The sequence below is a fragment of the Crassostrea angulata genome, chromosome 2, assembly GCF_025612915.1.
Source record: "Crassostrea angulata isolate pt1a10 chromosome 2, ASM2561291v2, whole genome shotgun sequence".
Classification (NCBI taxonomy): Eukaryota; Metazoa; Mollusca; class Bivalvia; order Ostreida; family Ostreidae; genus Magallana; species Magallana angulata.
Genome location: NC_069112.1, coordinates 79,796,226 through 79,816,920, shown reverse-complemented (window position 1 = coordinate 79,816,920; position 20,695 = coordinate 79,796,226). Strand labels below are relative to the sequence as shown.

The 20,695-nt window shown below is 32.3% G+C and overlaps 1 protein-coding gene across 3 annotated transcripts; it reads right to left on the bottom strand.

Moving 5' to 3' along the window:
* Positions 1-409: 409 nt before the first annotated feature.
* Positions 410-18,618, bottom strand: LOC128173370 (uncharacterized). 3 transcript variants are annotated; one of them, XM_052839049.1, is made up of 8 exons: positions 18,500-18,618; positions 13,644-13,670; positions 5,351-5,494; positions 5,101-5,142; positions 4,765-4,830; positions 3,794-3,893; positions 3,351-3,490; positions 410-2,772 (listed from the first exon to the last, which is right to left on the bottom strand). In XM_052839049.1, the coding sequence occupies exons 1-8, from the start codon at positions 18,534-18,536 to the stop codon at positions 2,720-2,722; spliced, it is 609 nt and encodes a 202-aa protein (XP_052695009.1). In that variant the 5' UTR covers positions 18,537-18,618; the 3' UTR covers positions 410-2,719. The 3 variants fall into 3 exon arrangements, with proteins under 3 accessions (XP_052695009.1, XP_052695010.1, XP_052695011.1); XM_052839050.1 differs by lacking the exon at positions 4,765-4,830; XM_052839051.1 differs by lacking the exons at positions 4,765-4,830; positions 5,101-5,142.
* Positions 18,619-20,695: the final 2,077 nt, after the last annotated feature.

Sequence of the window (20,695 nt, the reverse complement as noted above, 5' to 3'; positions counted from 1 at the left end):
TATGCATGTTAACAAAACTACATGAGTTTCAGTGCATATCAAAGAGAGGAAAGATAACTCGTTCTTCATAAAGTTTTCCTCTCTGATTCATACTAGTATTTAATATTTTTGTTTCTTATTCTTAAGCTCTTTTATTCAAACATGCTGTAAACACATGGTTAGTATAGCCTCTTCATTGCTAACGCAGGTTATGGAGTGTTCCTGCAATCTCACCACTTTCATATCCTGCATTAATTGCCAAAGAACGCACGTTAAATATATATCATTCTCATCCTAGATATATTGTGAGAGCTACAACATCACTTTAAAGTTAATCAACAGATTAGGAAACCATTGAACTTGTATGCACAAACAACCATCTAAATTTTTAAGCAACTTTTTTATGTAGCGTTTTCTATGTTGCTAAAAACTCTTTTAATTTGATTTATTTATTACATTAAACATATACTATATGTACATTGTCTAAAAAAATTTAAACATTAATTTTGTGATCAAGTTAATATACATACAAACTTTAATACGGTTGATAAGATTACAATATAACGATTTCACAAGAACTACTGGAGGACATGTACCTTCCTTTTATGTTTTGACCTTCGGTCTTTATTGGATTTGACCACGCCCCAACCGAAATTATCACCTCATAATTCTCAAAGAATGATTCCTTATTCCTTAGATAAAAACATTATACTGAAATAAAGGAAGGATGATTGAATCTATAGGTATATGTATATTTCTAAGACCAATGTCTGTAAGCTATACATATTCCTCAAGAAACGAATCAATTATGTCGAGTTCTACAATGTTACAAGTCAATTAAACCTCAGAGTTTAAATTGCAAAACTGTATCAAAAGAAACTTGGAACATTGTAAAAAGGCAATATACCTGCCCGTATCGTGAACAAGACACAGTTAAAAATAGAAGCCAATAACAGTTAAGATAATGTTCATTTAAACAAAAAGCACACAAATAATTTTAAGGATTTCAGTTAAAGAACTTAAGCGGACCCATCCCTTTTCTTTGGAACGGTATACTAACGTCAATTACATTGCTTTGGCCAACATTCAGATTCTGCGCACTGGATTTCTGCCTGACCTCCGGTTGTGAACCACTCGGCGATACAGGAACTTGAAGCATGTGAGACAGTGGCCGAGCTCCAAGGATATCTCTTAGACTCTGTAAAATAGCGTTTCTATTGGGATGACGGTTAATTCGCCTGTACTGGGACGGAGTTAGGGGAAGTACCTGTGTCTCTCTGTTTTTGTACTGAACGACTGTATTTGTTGGAGTCGGTGACTGGAAATCAACTGGTACCTGGACAACACGTGAAAGCTCTGTTCCCTGATTTTTGGTAGAAACTCTATTTCTAGACTCTATCAAACTACTTATTCCAGGAAGCAAGTGTGTCAGAGCAGTCAGTGGTATTTGGTCAACAAGGGATGATAGGACTGAATTTGATTGGTAATTCGGTTGATAGATTTGATTTTTGGTAATTGAAAGTGATTTTTCAGTGATGTTTTCCCTACTAAGTGGTGGTTGTTGGATTCTTCTGATATCTGGTTTTGACAAAACACGCGGAATCGGGGTGGTGGTTGGGGTTTTTCTTTCCGGTTTTTGAATTTTCCGCAAAATCTTATTTTTGTCTTTTTTCTTGGCAACTTTTTTCTTGTTTGCTTTTTTATTTACCCTCACTGTATCAGAGTTCAGATAGTTATCTTCGTTTACGGTCTGTGACGGCCGTGCTGTCGAGGTCTGAGTTTCTTCCCGAAGTTTGTCGAGGTAGTCTCCCGGCAGGAAATCTAGGTCAAGGGCACTTATTACTGCAATACAAACCTCTGACGTCATTTGTAATGTCGTCGAACAATTACAACATCACAGATGTTTCGTGCATCAGAAATAAATGGTTGAAAAGACACATGCTTGGCTTATTGTATAGAGTCTACTTTGTTTTATGCATCAGTGGCAAATGGGGTAATACATGTTTGGTATAGGGAAAAACTACTTTTTAATTCTCTAAAGGACCTTATAATGTCATTTTGATAAATTCTTTCCATCAATCTATAAATCATTAAATATTATTCTTTTCTTTACTTGTGTAAAACAATGAATGATGACTTTTTTTGTTGCATTTATATAGATATTGTTTTGGTTTATCATGAATTTGTTTTATAGGATATGTAGTATCATATTATGTCAAATTGTGAAATTATCAATTCAATTTATGAAAACGAAAAAACATTTGCTCTTTCATGTATGATTGAAATAAGACATCATTAGGTCAAAAATTCCCATAATGACTCCACAATGCATAAAACGTTACCCAAAATACCAACAACTAAAAGTAGAAAAGAAGGTTACATTTAACTGAAGGAGGTTGCTATAAAATACATTTGACTGAAGGAGGTTGCTATAAAATACATTTAACTGAAAGAGGTTGCTATAAAATACATTTAACTGAAAGAGGTTGCTATAAAATACATTTGACTGAAGGAGGTTGCTATAAAATACACCATTTCGTACAGAAGAACTTTTAAAAACCTGTATACGATTGTCAGACATGCAGGTTTATTGACCAACTGTTTAATGATATTGTATCTACAATTCAAAATTCCACATGCAAACAGCATCTACTATACAGTCCCAATAATCTGTTGAATCATTCAAATTCCCGGCATTTATGACGTCACCATGTGCTGGTTAGAGACAAAATGAGGAGTATTATTTGGCCGGGAAGGTTCCTCTAAGAAACATTCTCTCAATAGGATGCAAACCTTAAAAATAAAAAGGGCAAAAGTTTATATTGATCACACAAACCAGTTTTTACACTAAACACAAAGCACTTGTGTATATCGTCTAGAACCGGTGAAAGGGGATTAAACTATGGTTAGTTTACTTGATTACTACTACACTACCAATGCGAAAATATAAAGTTAGCATAGATGTTATAGACTATTTTCAATATGGAGTTTCATATAATAGTGTTTTTGAAATTTCACTAATCTTGAAATTTTGAATATTCATTTCAATTTTGAGGAGTAACATTTTAACTCAACTAGATAATAAAGTAAAGTTGTTGACTCCTTTTTACACATTAAATTGTGTCCAGAAAAACTTATATTAAGATTAAAATGAATTAATGAATTCCAAAGCGGATTTGATCTCGTTTTCCGCGGAACACAAGACCGTTAGATACTTTAACCATTGAGATATAATGACAGGCAACCGATTAGAATTATAGAAACATTCTAACAAAACATTTAAACCGCCATTTTTTGGACGTAGTGTTTTTTTTTTTAAATACATGTCGTGGTAAAGTGAGTTATCTAATTGCAAGATTGAATTCATTTACCTTCAGAAGCGAATGTATCGAACGGTGAGAATGGAGCGGCCATCATGTGTAGAGGGCGGGGAATACGCCTGATCTCACAGATTGATGTGACGTCACTTCCCCGTGTTCTAAACATTGGATCACAGGAGTCGCATGTTCGTCTGATAAAAAACGAAAATAGTAAATTCATGGAAGATTTTCGAAATTTGCCTTTAGTTAAGTTGATATTAAAACAACGGGATTATCTCTCTTTATATGTAGATAACATTCATTTATTCAGTATTTTGTTATTCATTTCTTATACTTTAAATTACAGAGAAATCTTGAATCCCGATGTTTTCCTAAACAAAAACCAACTACAAAATGAATCCTGACAAGCTTTCATTCCATATTTTGTAATATGTGTTAATAAGATGTTTGACTTTTTACCTTAAGGAGAACGTTCTCCCTACGATTTCACTTACTCGCACTGTACTCCTGCAATGTTGGCGCACTCCCAGGTTAGACAGGGGTCGGGACTACATTGAGCCTGGGGACGGCCGTTGGGACAGAGAGCGGCGGGGGCTACAGGGATAAATAGGTCAACACGTGTACTCAATCATCACAATGCCCAAGTTACTGTGCAAACACGTGCAATGTACTTGTGCCAATATTTTAGATGTCCAAAACCATTTTATTTTGAGCTTTGCATAGGGCAAAAATGAGTTTGGATTTTCAGGACCATTATTTTTTATTGTTTGTTATTTTACAATAAAATGCTTTTTAAAAAAGCCAGGTGCTTTGTTGATTTGATAAAACATTTTAAAAAAAGAGACGTAAGGATACTTGAACATTTAAATGAATGTATTTACCATTAAGTGTGTGTAAATTTAAGTTCAACTAATGTTACTGTATTAAATTTAACATTGATAAAAACGTATTTACTTCTCAAAGTTCTATGGATGAAGCTGTCATGATGAAGCTTCGGTCACTACAGATTAATACACTATAGGTCGGTAATCTACTTACTTATGCATAATAACATTAAATGATCGAAAAGCTTTAAAGATTTTTCAAAGAAAGTCCTCATTTTCTGTGTATGAAAGAATTTTGTAGAAGTTTTAGCAAACTTTTTAGAAAAAGACATCATTTAATAAACATATTCGAAATCTGTAATAGAAAGTTCTCATGAAATGATTGATTCTACTTTGAATTATCTTTAAAAGTTTAGGTGAAAGTATATGCTACGAGGATGTTAGTGTTGTTTAAAATGTGTTGGGTATTTATAATGGTTTGCTCTAGGAAACATCTATAGGTAACCTGTTTGGTGTTCTAGCATTGATCTAACCTCCAGTCACACTGGTGAAAACAGAATAAAATGTGTTGGGTATTTATAAAGGTTTGCTCTAGGGAACATCTATAGGTAACCTGTTTGGTGTTCTAGCATTGATCTAACCTCCAGTCACACTGGTGAAAAAAGAATAAGCGTCCGTGGTGGGAAAAGGAGGAAGCGTGGTGAGACCTAATTAGAACAAAGTGCAGCATGTCAAGTGCGGCTGTATAGCTCTATCTACCGTTGAGACAAACTAAAGACCTCAAACACATGGTATAAACAACAAGTTTTATTTTTCAAAGAAATAACGTGTTAAAAACAGATCATATAAACTAATATTGTTGTTTGGAAATTGTAAAATACATTGTAATATTCTTCCAAAATGAATTTGTTGTGCTGTAAGCAAAGTAAATTAATTTGGGCAAATTACATAAGTGCTATAACTAAGTGCAACTGTACCTCCATACAAAGGATCCTTCTCTGGAGATTTCGCGCTGGGAGCTGAAATATCAAGACAAACTGACAAGCTGGCCCACCCAAATCAGCAAGAAATAGCGATAACCGTGTATACAAAGCGTCGGACAGCTGTATAGCATGCAACACCACATAAAAAAGCTATTTTTGACAAAACAAGCAAATGCATCTATATACCATTCAGAAAACACACAAAAAATAAAACATTTAAGGAGCCGGCACTGTTAAAACTTACCACTGCCTCGTTTGAGAATAGAAAGAAGCTGATTGGCTGTGTCAACAAGCGTCTCTGCTACCTTGATTGCTTCTGCGTTGCTTAAGACTGGTTGGGCGTTTTGGTTTCCGACTCCATTTGTTATCCCCCCTGCTGTGTGCGTGTCTGTGATATAATTGGCGAAATAAACACAACATATAGAGAAACGCTGTACAAGAAATAAACACAACATATAGAGAAACGCTGTACAAGAAATAGCTTCCAACAATTTTGGTTACATTTTGATGAAACAAATATCATATTCTATAATCTTTTTAAGGAGGCCAATTAGGGTGTTTTTGCAGAAAAAATACAATAGCAAAACTTCTTTATCCATATATAAATTAAACCAACTTTAGTTAATATGCGAAGTTTTAAGAAAATCGATCGTATGGTTCTTTTAAGGGACAATATCAAAGTAGAGGTATATATAGAAATATATAGTACGCGGGTAGGTTAAGGCAACTCCGAGTTTAATGACCGTCAAAATTATGATCAATTTAAAAACTGTTTACTTTAATGAAAAAAGTGCTGATTATTAATACCAAGTGAATGTGTTCACCAAGATTTTATTTTTCTACTTCGCGTAGACTCGATCTTTGAAGCTGTCGTACCATGGTATCACGTGACAGTTAAAAATAGATCACTTTTTTGCCTTAACAATCAAAAAATGTAACACTACCCCGAAGTTCATTTGTATGTTTGCTACAATAATTCGATCGGCAATTAGTTCATGTTTATTATTATTACTGCTAGAATCCTATTGTTAATCGCATAAAATAAATATTGTAAATATTTATCGGAAACCCTCTCAACTTCTATAATTTCATTGAAAATACTACGTATTTTTCATTTAAAACAACGAAGAACAGGATTCTAGCAGCACTGTTCAAGTAGTTTAGGTCATATACCGTTGATATTTACCAAAGTCATCTTTTATAATATCCGGGGTAGTGTTACACTTTTGCTTTTTTTGTACACACTGACAGAGGAAAGGCTGGTCAAGCCATATATATGTTGATCTGCTTACTCGCTGAATAAACAAAATATCCATGCCTGTATTATCCTGATTATATCTTAACTGACACTCATCTAAATCTTAGGTATCTGTATTGAATAAGTCTTATTTCGGCATTGTTTACACTGCATTCCGATGATTTGTCTCCCGACATGATCTTCTCTATTAAACATGCTTGTGCCGTCATCAATTATAAGTATACGTAATAGAGAGAAATCGAAGATATATTCAGTTAGAAGAGTTTCTAGTGATATTTTATGTCTGTAGTTTTTATAAATGAAACCAGAGATAAAGTTAAAATCGACAAGTTTCTGAGTAAAATATGACATCATGCTGCCTATTTTGACGTCATATTTTTGCTAAATTTAATGTTTGATTCTTTGTTATTTGATAAGCATAACTGCTACATTGAAATGTGTACTAAATTGAACAGTAAATTTTATTTGAACTGATGAAGAATCAATATTTGGTTCATTAAATAAGTAAACGATTTTTGCATTTAAAACAATAACCTTAACAATGTTGGTTAATACTTAGTACGATATAGGCATGTGTAAAAATGTTTATTTAAAAGAATGAAATATGCCTCTTGATTCCATTTAGATACATGTAAAATTGTTGTAAATGTTATATAATTTAGGAGGAATAAGCACGTTTATATAAAATTTAAAACAGTTTTGCACGATTATCTTTGAATCAAGAAGCATAACTCTTACCTTTAAATATACATGTGTGATAAAAATCATATACCCATTGAATATTTTTTAATCCTCTTCGAAAACAAAGTGAGAAAAATAAGGTAAACCCAAAAGATAAAAACATATTTTTAAGGTTTTAAGTTGAAAAATTAAACATTTTATTTACTTGTCAAAACGAAATAAAAATTGTAGGAAGAAAAGACTTTTCACAAAATGCAGTCATTGCTAATTAATTACTGGCCCAGGGGTTTCTTTTTTTTTTTGGTGGGGGGTGGGGGGAGAGGGGTGACAATGAGAAAAACTAAAGATATCACAAAACATTCTTGAATAAAAATAAATATCTCAATTGAAAGATGTCACATATCAATTAAATACAATTGCATCTAAATTGTCAAAAGGTTTGAGAAAAGTACTTAATGTAAACTAATTTACATATATTTTACAAAGAAAACTTTGACAGGGTCTTCTCTTGTGAATTCAGTACATTTTAATCTTGATATCTTAAGTGTATTGTGTATCGGACTTTGTTAAATCTACTATGTCTACTGTTCAAGGGCTTTAAAACATATGAAATTACCATCATTCGACTATTAAAGGGCCTCTTTAACAAAAAAAAGTTTAAAGCAATATGAGCTGTATATCTTAGAATTTTATTTTGCTGCAAAAACCTGCTAGTATGCTTAGTCTGCATGTAACTTAAACTTATATGATAAATAAGATTTGAAAAATCATATGTATATTTTTGTCAGAAAAAAAGATTTTTCTTCTAAGGAATATATAGCAGTTCACTTTTTGTACAGGACGACAATAATTCAATTTTGACAAACGTGAGGCATGATTGTTTTTTAATGAGTACGTGATGAGAGAAATGTAATTAGTAAGACTTTAATACAATCTGACAGCCCTGTCGCATTTGTTAATAGAAATCATCAAGCACTTATCATAAATTGCAAGGTGTCTAAACTTTACAAGGTGTGATTCGGTTCAAAGACGGACTTCAACCACTGAGAATTAATTTAATTGGAAAAGCAATTATCTACGGTTTTTCTTTAATTTTAAAAAAGAGGAACTCTTGAAAAAAATAAAAAATAACTAATTTATACAGAAAGGAATGTATTTCCCTCAGTTTGTATCATTATCATATAAAAGGTGCGTATCATATATATTACTTATATGAACTACAGTTCCGATCAGACCCAACTTAACAGAAAGTAAACCCCAACTAAACCCTGGGTTTACTTTCTGGGTTTACTCTGGGTTTACTAGAGTGGACCCAGAGTACACCCAGAGTAAACCCCAAGTAAACCCAGAGTGGACACAGAGAGTAAACTCAGACCACGCACCGCTACATATTGAATTTAAATGTACTACACTGCTAGACCCTTGTGATACGTCTAGCCACTATAGAACTCGAAATGTTTTCAGATGGGATTCTTCTTATGTTGATTCATGTAACGATTTTTTTAACTCTATAGAGGGCACATGTAACTTTGTGGATTTCGAAAAAGTTACTTCCCAAAGTGACTTAGATGAATGTATGTTAAAAATTACAGACATGTTGAGTAAAGATATTGGCAATTTTTTTTAGGTAAGTTCTAAAAATAGTAACCAGTCCAAACCAGCTAATTCAAGGTCAAGGTATTCTACTTATCTGTCTACGAACGATAAACCCTGGTTTAATGAAAACCTAAAGTCTTTATATAGAGATTATATTACAGCGTTACGTACATTCAATGTTTGCAAAAATGCCCAAAATCACTTGAATTTGGTTAGTAAGAAACGTACATACAAGAAACTAGAAGCAAAGCTAAAGAGGTCGTATAAACAAATTGAAGGTAACAGGTTAAACATTTTGAAAAAAACAACCCTAGACAATTTTTTGCCAAATTCAGAAAAAAGCCAAAATCAGTGGGAAATGTTCCTATCGAAATTTTTTTTGATCATTTTAAAAAAATTACCAATGAAGATGGAAGTTTTGATACCAATTGTGAACTAGCAACTGATGAGTGTGTTTTTTATGAATTAGATAAGGAAATCGATGTAGATGAAATTAGAAAAGCTATTAGTAATTTGAAGCGGGGAAAATCCCATGGGGAAGATGGTATTCTGAACGAATATTTTATTAATTTTCAGCAGCATCTGTTGCCTTTGTTATACAGTCTATTCAATTGTATACTAGATACTGGATTTTTTCCTAAAAGTTGGTCTTCTTCCATCATTGTACCTGTTTATAAAAAGGGTGACTGTACTAATCCTGACAATTATAGAGGTATAAGTCTGGTTAGCAATATGGCTAAATTGTTTACATCTATATTGAACAACAGACTGTTAGACTGGTCGAAAACAAACGATGTAATTACGGATGCCCAGTTTGGATTCAAACCTAATTGTGGTACACGAGATGCAATATTTGCTCTCCATTCTATTGTAACAAATACTTTGTGCAAACGGAAACGATTGTACTGTGCATTTATCGACTTCAAGAAAGCTTTTGACTCAATTGATAGATCTAAATTATGGTTAAAGTTATCTAAAGTGGGCATCCAGGGTAAATTGTTAAATGTTATTAAAGCTTTATATAATGATGTTAAATCTTGTGTTGTCGTGAATGGGCACTTAAGCGATTATTTTTGTAACAATGTTGGTCTTATGCAAGGTGAAGTGTTATCTCCAATTTTGTTTAATCTATATGTAAATGATTTTGAAATGAATTTTTTAAAATCTGGATGCATACCGCACGAATTATTATCATTAAATCTGTTTCTACTAATGTATGCAGATGACATGGTACTTTTCTCTGAATCTGTTGAAGGTCTACAACTACTTTTAAATGAATTGTCACATTATTGCAAAACTTGGAACTTGTGTATAAATGTTGAAAAATCAAAAATTGTAGTTTTTAGAAATAAGGGCAAAATCAAGTGTAATGAAAAATGGTGTATTGGTAATGACGCATTAGAAATCGTGGAACAATTTACTTATTTGGGAATAATATTCCAGTACAATACTAAATTTACAAAAGCTGAAAAGCAATTATCTGACCAGGGTAGAAAGGCAATGTTTGCGTTTAGGAAAAATATTAGAGGCATGATACTTAATCATGAAACATTATTATCGCTTTTTGATTGTTATGTTGGTGGCATTATTAATTATGCTTCAGAAATTTGGGGCTCTCATAAAGGTAACAATGTTGAAAAACTGCACCTTGATTTTTGTAAGCAAACCCTGGGTGTGAAAAGGTCTTCATTTAATGCTGCTGTGTATGCAGAGTTAGGTAGAATACCTCTTATTACAAAAAGGTTTTGTTCAATTTTAAAATTTTGGAACGATGTGTTATGTAGTAATAATTGTATTATACAAAAGTGTTACGAAGAAATGTACATTAACTGCGAATTACATGGACATAAAAATTGGGCTTCTGATGTAAAGAAAATTTTAAATGAAATTGGGTTCAATGAAGTTTGGAATAAACAAACAATTGATTCACTAACTCTAAAAGTCATAAATCAACGAATCGTAGACTTGGCTAAACAAGATATTTTTGGTAAAATAGAAAATTCGCAGAAATGTCATTTTTATAAATATTTAGTGGATGGATTTTATCTTCAATATTACCTGAGAAAGTCAGTCCCTGTAAAATTTCAACAGCGTATATCAAAATTAAGATTGTCCTCTCATCGTTTAGCTATCGAAACTGGAAGGTACAATAATACACAAAGAGCCCAAAGGAACTGCTTTTCATGTAAAAATTATGTTGAAGATGAATTCCATTTTATTTTAGTGTGTCCAGTATATATTAAATACCGTCAAAAATACATTAAAAAGTATTTTTATGAGAAACCATCGATGTTCAAGCTGTTGCAATTGTTTAATAACGAAAATTTTAAAGATATGTGTAACCTCGGCAAATACATTTATTATAGTATGAAAGTAAGAAACGATATATGTAATTAAGTGTAGATGTTGTTCTTTTTTTATCTTTTTCGCCTTTACTTATGTCAATTGTTCATATTTATGTATGTACAATGTAATAGGGGCTCCTGTAAAATACCCACTTCTGTACTTTAATATGTTTAATTTGTAAAATCTGATGAGCTGCAAAGCTTAAAGAAATAAAGAATGAATGAAAGTGTACTTATATGAACTACAGTTCCGATCAGACCCAACTTAACAGAAAGTAAACCCCAACTAAACCCTGGGTTTACTTTCTGGGTTTACTCTGGGTTTACTAGAGTGGACCCAGAGTACACCCAGAGTAAACCCCAAGTAAACCCAGAGTGGACACAGAGAGTAAACCCCGATCAGAATTATACCCTGAAAGCAGACGCTACATGTGTATTCGGAATATACTAGGGGCAGGAATCACAGGCAGTAGGATGATAAGATAAAATACAGGTCTGCTTCACACTTCAGTGCGTATAGTTGACTCCAAATGGAATTATCGAGTAAACCCCGAGTAAACCCAAAGTTAACCCCGAGTGGACCCAAATTTTCAAAAAGTAAATCCAAAGTAAACCCAGAAAAAAAACCGGGGTTTAGTTGGGGTTTACTCTGGTGTTAGGTTGGGTCTGATCGGTACTGTGTGTAAATATCAGAACATAAAATGATTAATTTTATATCTCAATTCTCCGTCGGTTTTCATTTCCTTGTGGTATTTTTACAGATCTTAGTTTGTCAAAACAGTTTCGGTAAGCGATCAAAATGACAGATATCATAGTGTTCTGGTTATTGGTAAAATGCGGTCCTCCAACAAAAGAGGACACCGGTGGCTAAACAAATCTTAATTGACATTTAATTAGATATTCACACCTGATCGTCAATAACATTTGAAGATAAATTCGGTTTGGTCACACGTTATTTGATCATGGTGTTACAGAAAAATAATGTAAATAATCAGCATGTTTTTGCACCTGTCATAAATAACAAATAAAACAGATTAATTCCTATTTGCTCATATTTGTTCGTACAGTACTCTCAGTGGCGGTGCAAATAATAGTCAATATTTTATAATTATAATCCAATATTTTTGTACGTTGTATAGTTAGCATCATGGAGACACTCATACTTCATATTTATACAGTAGATTATGACTACATCTCTCTCTCTCTCTCTCTCTCTCTCTCTCTCTCTCTCATATTTTATCTCCAATTTTCCTCTCCATTTTCCCTCTCTGTTTCTCTGTTTCTCTCTCTCTCTGTTTCTCTCTCTCTCTCTCTCTCTCTCTCTCTTTATCTCTCTCTCCATTTTTCTCTCCCAGTCTTGTTCTTTTTAACAATTATGTAAAGATCAGGTGTCACAACACCACTGTCGATGTAATCATTACAGAGGCTGAGTGGATAACAAATTAGGTGTCACAACACCACTGTCAATGTAATCATTATAGAGGCTGAGTGGATAACACCACTGTCAATGTAATCATTACAGAGGCTGAGTGGATAACACCACTGTCGATGTAATCATTACAGAGGCTGAGTGGATAACAAAACCACTGTCGATGTAATCATTACAGAGGCTGAGTGGATAACAACACCACTGTCAATGTAATCATTACAGAGGCTGAGTGGATAACAACACCACTGTCGATGTAATCATTACAGAGGCTGAGTGGATAACAACACCACTGTCAATGTAATCATTACAGAGGCTGAGTGGATAACAACACCACTGTCGATGTAATCATTACAGAGGCTGAGTGGATAACAACACCACTGTCGATGTAATCATTACAAAGGCTGAGTGGATAACAACACCACTGTCGATGTAATCATTACCGAGGCTGAATGGATAACAGATCAGCCACCAGATCTTTTTTATTTATTTATTTTTTTACTTTTTATTTAGTCAGGAAAAAACATTGGTTTCAATGTCTTCCTGTCCCTTCATACAGAAATCTTCTAATAAAGAAGATCAGGGAAGTCTGAAAAAAAAAAAGAGGACAAACCAGCTCTTTTTACCGACAGGTTATGTTAAGGAAATAGAATGTTATCCACATTTCAGTGAAGAATAATTTAAGAAATTAACTCATTGTCTACCCAAGGTATACGAGTATAACCTGGGTTGGGGCAATTTACCCTTTATCATCCGCGAAGCGGATTATAAAAAAGGGTAATTAGCTCCAAACCAGGTTATACGAGTATAACGTGAGTAGATATTGAGTTCATTCCTTATAATTTAATTTTTTGAGTCCGTTTGACTTTTATAAATGATATTAATCTGTTCAAAATTCAAACGTAACGTCAAGCGGATTAGTACGTTCTTGGCGTTAATGTATTGTGACGTGTTTTGTGACGTGCGAACCAGGTTATACAAATTTAACTAAATGTTTCTATCATATCAAATGCCGCGTTACAACCAGAATTAAATTATAATTAATTATATCAGCTTAATGCAAATCGTTGTGTATTAAAAGAACTCATCGTCTGGTAATTTGTCACTATCAGTAAACAATTTATTTCTTAACATATTACATGTATTTGTAAAATAGTTGTTGTATATTCTGTAAGTATTTTTTTTTCTGGGGAGTGGAGTAAGTTGGGGGAGTGGTCTGTCTTTAACTTACTATTTAGTTGTCCATGTGTGCCCAACACTGAAAAAGAAGAAGAAAAACATTGCTATTTATGAATTCAATACAACACCAAAAATGTATTCACTTTATCAATAACCATAATAACAGTATGATATCGGCTCTTTAATTATTTCTTTTTTACATTATTCAAGGGAGGGGTCATAAATAACACTTTCTTTAGCTATTTAACAGTTGATATTCTGTTTAATTAGATACGTTGTTCAATTTTTAAGCAATACATTTTATTTTTTATACCAAAATGGTGGCAATATTGTACATTAACCATTTCTCTTCAACACAATCAAGTTCCAAACTAACTTTTAATTGTATGAAACATAGTTGGATGTATCTTTAGTAATTTAGATGTATATAATGAGACCTGGCAATTTGATTGTGTCTTTGATTCCATTTTAGCTTTACCTATAACAGTCTGGAAGTATTAGATTGGAAACATTTTAAATCAAGATTTTTCTATCATTAAGCTTATTATCTGTGCATTCCATTATAATCATTTAACATTTAATGCATTTTCGTCGGAGGAAGAGATAACAACACGGGACAACAGTTTATTCAAGAACCGTTTAATAATGAAAATAATATATGAACAAGGATGCGTCTGTGATTTGATATTTGGTCTCTTCAATATGGACAGTAATGACTAATTAACTCCTATATGTATGATGACATTTACTGTTTGTGATTTGTCATTACACGAGTCAGTCTGGGCAAGGTAAAGAAATAATGTGTCCGTAATTAACTGTGTTATTTTTGTTTTCCTTTTCTTTAGGTTGGAGGAAGGTGGTGGGGGTGGGGTGGGGAGGTCTGTAAAAATATAATACGTATATGAATTTGCCTTGTTATGACAGACATTTTAGCAAAATAAGCAAAGAAGCCAGTACCGGTGTCATCATTTTTATTAATGAATAACTTAAATGAATTATAAGGAAAACATCCTGTGATTTTATTAACTATCTTTTTTCTTCTACTTTAGTCGGAGGAGGGGGGGGGGGGGGTATTATACGCATACGATAGGTACATGAGGATGCTTTGTTAAGACAGATATTTTACTAAGCAAAAAAGCAAAAAAAAAAAAAAAAAAAAAAAACCCAAAAGGTCATAAACGGGGTTATCATATTTTCCAGTGTATATAATCTTCTCCTTAATTCAATATTATCCAATAGGCTTGATATTTAACAAGTACATGTATCATATTTTTTTGAAATTGGGTATTTTATAAAACCGCGCCATTGTTATTTTCTAAATTGAAAAAATTCATACTTTTTTGTTGAATTTTTCTACAATAAATGATAAATTAACAGTATTAAAAGAACTTTAGAACTGTTAAATGTATACAAAATATTCTAACTGTTAAATGTAAATTACTATATTTATTTTTATAAAAGTTTACGTCATAAATCATTGTGAACCTAAATAAATAAAGTTTTCTGCTTTAACTTTTAATTTCTACCTTTAGTTTTTGTTCAACTGTCTGTGTGCTTTATTAATTCGTATAAATTCCATACGCTATATTCTAAATGTGTATATAAATATGACGCTGGTGTCAAGTCAGAGAGTGTGAGGACAAAACAAAATCAAACTGTTTGTCCTCATTCTGTATTAAGTTTGCCTACCTTTATCAACGCCATTTATATACAGCGTTCAAGAAACTGTTCTTTAACAGACAGATGACAATCATTTAAACTTAACATCTTTGAATTCATAAGCTTTTGTTTGAGGAGTACTAGTATAAGAGACTATCGTTAGCTATCAACCTTTACTACGTCAAGTGGAAAACATGGTTATTAAGATTTCAGCTTTAAAATTGTGTTGTCTTTTTAAACATTTTAGTAAAAGCTCTTCACTTTAAGGAAATTGATATTGTCTTAAATGGTCGCGACCGCCCTTCCCTCATAACACAATGTATGTGGTTTAACTTAACAAAAGCCCATTAAGGTAAGGTGAAGACAACATGTGGTCTACCATTATGGCCCCTTTATATTCCCTGACCATCAACTGACCATAAATTGATGGCTTTGAAGGGTCTCTACCGCAATAACGTAAGTGGGTTTGGTCAGGAATCTCACTTGTTCAAGGTAGACTATGGAACTATTTATCTTACGTATTTTACCATACAATAGCATCGCTGTTCTCTATATCAATTTAACAAAACAAGGACATGTTTCTTTAGGAGCAAAAATTTTAATTAGTTGCGATGTATGCGCTAATGATAAATTGAAGAGAGATGAATAATTAATAAACAAGATATAAAAGATTTCCTCCAAGTCATAGGTTTTGATTGGATTAGCTGTTGAACTTTAGTAGGGCTCTAGTTATAAGAAATGTTCTCTTATTATTTATAGATACAATTACAGGTTTCTTTTATATATTGAATACAAAGTTTTTTTTAACATTTTTTAAAAATGAGGCACTTAAATCTACATTAATTATAGGCAATTATTGAGACAGTTTTTGAATTTGATTATCTAAAACCTTAATAATTGTTTACGATTCTGAATCTAAATTAGCTGCAAAAAAAAAGGATTCCGGGATGATTAAAAGTCTTTTAGATGTACCATGGGAAATATACTTGGAGGTTTTCCCTCACTTGTAATGAAATCTTAATTTTAGTTGCTAATTTACATTATGAGTGACAAAGAATGTTATTTTTCCTAAAGTTCTGAGTAGTCGTTATCTCTTATACCTGTAGACTATATCAATACCCTTAAAATGATTCAAATTATAGAGTTAAAACAAACTATGTTTCAATGTCCTTAACAATAATGTATGGATTAAAAAACAAAACAAATCTTATATGGAAGCTCGATGGTCAGTCATTCCTGTATTTCTCTTACGCACTTCTTAAACACCTGATCAAGGAAGTATAATTAGTTATAATTATGGCGTTTCCCGACTGATTGATTGGCGATAATAATAGCTTGTCAATACATTAACACTCAATGCATAATGAATCGTATTTAGTCGGTAGTAGCACAGTGTTTCATACATAATGCACTTGTTCTTTGACTTCAAATGAATCACGTGGCCATTTCCTTAATTCAGCGCATATTTTTTTTTGATAGCTAAAAAGACAGTGTGCTACTTGTTAAAAAGATAGCTAAAAAGACAGTGTGCTACTTGTTAAAAAGATAGCTAAAAAGACAGTGTGCTACTTGTTAAAAAGATAGCTAAAAAGACAGTGTGCTACTTGTTAAAAAGAAGTAAGAGGGTCGGTTATTACGTTGCTTGTAGAGACAAGACCAAAAACCCAAAGATATAAACACGGACTAATGTGTCCAGGGGAGTTAACGACTTTGTCAATACATTGTCTTTGCCTTTTTAAAGTTTCGGGAAAATGTTATTCTTTCATATTTTTATTGCTCCATAGTTAATTGATTTTAAAAACATATTTTGAAACATATTTTGTTCTATTTTATCAAAAAAAAATTATACTGTATTTCTATTTATGGGTGTTATAGAAAGAATTTAATTAATGAAAAGGATGCGTCAAACACAAAGTTTAACGTATTAATAAAAAAAAAAAATTATAATAACAAATAACTGATCGAAATGAAGTAAAAAAAAAAGTTGTAAAAGTGTCCTTATTTATTTAATTTTTTACCAATAACAATATTTCCATTGCTGTTTATTGCCAAGGTACATTAAATGTATACATAGCAGGTGACATCTACAAGTATACGTTAAAATGTCTAACATAGCTTACATCAACTAGATAAGTAAAACAAGGCGAAACCAGCAGACCATAAATGAGTGGAAATTACACAATGTCACAGGTTCTAATGAATGAATAATCTAATGAAAATTGTGTTATTAATGTTCATAAAAATTAAAAATGTGGTCTGCTGTTCTTCACGAAATTTTTCCCAGTGTTGACAAGGTGTTATGAAATGTATATGACAGATCCAAAGGCTGTAGTTTGTTTGTTTTTATGATCTGATATGATGTTACATTGATTGTTAGGTTTTTGTTTATGTTCGAACCACGTTGTATTTAAAAACCTGCTTACAAAGATACGATATGCAAATTGGTTTTGTGTTATAGAAAATAAACTTTTATTTCACCTCTGTTTTTGGTTAAAAAGGTTTCATTTCCTATTATATTTCCCAATTTATATGTTTATTCAAACGTATTATTTTTCATAATGTATTTCTTTTTAATCATCTTTAATCATCTATTCAGGAAAGACAGTCTTACGCCTCCCTTCTTTAAGAACACTGCTTATTTCATGATAATTCTTACTATTCACTTTATTTCTGAGTATAATTCCCCCTTTATTTTGGACCCTAATTACTTAATGTCTATTTTTAATTATTGTTTAATTAAAAAAATTTAATTTAACTTATTTCAAAATAACTGAGAATGTAAAGTAGCTGTATTTCCTCATTTTTGAATATTTGGTTTAAATTTTCACGACAGCAGTTGGCACCTTGATGAATTGAATAATTTAGATAGAAGACAAAAAGACATTGCAATGTTGTACATAGCATACAAATTACAAGGCGCCCCATACATATCTTATTCTTATGAGTATGAAGAGACAGTAATGAGAACATGTGTGATAATATCCATGACATTGCACAAACCAGATTTATAGTGATTTTAGTAAATTCTCGTAGGTTTTAGTTGAAAAAAATATATATCATAAATCATTTTCATGAAAACAAAATTTTTTTTAAAGAATAACTTTCTATTAAAATTCAATTGCTAGTGACACTAGAGGTCACTCTCTAATATACGATATCGGTCAATTGGACAAAAACATTCTTATTTCCTATTGTTGCAATATTCAAGATCCGTGTTACGTAATTTTATCGGTACAAATCATGTCTTACCTGTGAGGGATACTATAGCTACCATAAACCACATCATTCACCTGAATAAGTCTGCTGTTCTCTACCTGAATTTACCTGTCTTTCTATATATATATATACACAGCGCCTACTCGCTCTTACCTTTCACTTTTGAACACGTGGTCTAGGTGTATTTATTTTGACAAGTATAGAGTAATCCTGACTTATTGCCCTTTGGTGGTATTGTTTTTCTGCTGTAGTGATATCAGCGTATGGATTACAAATACCAATTGTTATAAATACTCATGTTGTTAGGAAATGTCCTCTCTGACGACATCGATGGATAAAAATTGCATAATTACTGTTCTGAAATATAAGACTTTAGTGGGCGATGGAGAAAAAGGAAAGATGACAGAGGGCGAGGCTTATCCAGCCTTGCTCATGTGTTCGACCTAACCCCAAATAAAATACCGCTAATATTTCTAGACTGTTTTGTTTACCCTGTAACAAATTTACACCTTAAAAGAACTACCGGTATTCCTGGAAAGTTTACTGTAATCTGCAGTTCAAACCTTGACAAATCCGCGTACACGAAGCAATAAGATGACGTCACAGTTTTTTTGAACGTCGAATAACTGCACTAGGCTTTATTTGGGACATTGACCAAATATAGCTTTTTTTTTACTTGTATTTAATCAATGCAATGGGTGGTTGCAGGATAAAAGTGGTTAAGTGATCTATATAAGGAATAAGGAATCATTCTTTGAGTATTATATGGTGATAATTTTGGTCGGGGCGTGATCAAATCCAATAAAGCCCGAAGGGCTTTATGATAGATTTGATCACGCCCCGACCGAAATTATCACCTCATAATATTCAAAGAATGATTCTTTATTACTTATATTTATATAATTATAAACAATCGTACGATCAAATATTTAAATATAAACAATTATTCCTTTTAAAGGAATGATCGGCAATAATGATATTATTGATAGCTAGAAGCAATCAACATGATCAGTTTGATGTAAAATAATTTAAAAGAAACTGGATTTTTACAACATACAGAATATATTGAATCTGTACTCCATAATTTCGTCATTATAAACAGTCAACAAATTTAATTTTGAAATACATTTGCGGAAAGCCGTTGGTAAACTCCATTTCTAGTTTTATATTTTTAACGTAATTATTAAATATTAATGTATCTTCTTCTTCTTCTTCAGAATACTGAGTAGGGCTCTTCAAAGAGCATTAACACGTATAGAAAGAATGAGTTGTATTAAAATAATTTAATGCGAAAAACATTGATTGCCATCTTAACTTGCTATTTAGGTCGCATTATAAGGTAACCTTGCCCTCTTCCTAGCTACTACTGTGGTTTCATTAATATTCACGGGTATCAATTTTCGTGGATTTTTGAAAAACCACAGTTTCAAGGATACGTAATTTCGTTGCCAATGATCCTATCAATTCAAAATGTTAGTTGAAATTGAACTTCAATGAACAATTAATTTCGTGGATCAACTTAACAACGAAATCCACGAAAATTGGTATTCAACAAATATTGATGAAACCACAGTATTATGCAACATCAATAGATCGAGGTCATTTCATGGAGCATCTTCTTATGATTGAAGTAAGCTCATCGAGGTCAACTGCATTACTGAATGAATCTTTCGATCGAAATTCTTACGCGTGAGACAAAATGTGAATTCTTGAATTAACAGGTCGAACTGTATTTAATTATGTTTGCATCTCTTAAGGTAAATGAATTGAAATAAAACTGAGTAAAATGTTATATAAATACTAAACCAAACTTCAAGTTTTAATAAGAACTACTTATGCAAGCGGAATGTGTGCGCACGTGGAAGCATTTGCCGGATGTCTCATATGGACACAACAGTGATCGGCCGAAGCCGATCACAATAAGCAAACCCGCTGGCGCTCAATTTGGCTTTATGAGTTATATAGTACAAAATCGATAAGTAGTGTTATCACAGACAAAGACACTGTAAAATGTAAATATACTTATATAGTAAAAACATTAAAACATTCTTATTTCATGCACTCGCTTATAAAACAATCTTAAAATAAAGCATTTTTAAAAACATGACCTTAACTTACCAAGTAGACATGAGATACCGGTTATAAACACTTATGTTCAGCAGGGCTGACAAGAATCTCTATATAACATCTGCTGTCTCCGTTAATGACATGGTAAAAGATTTGCAAAGG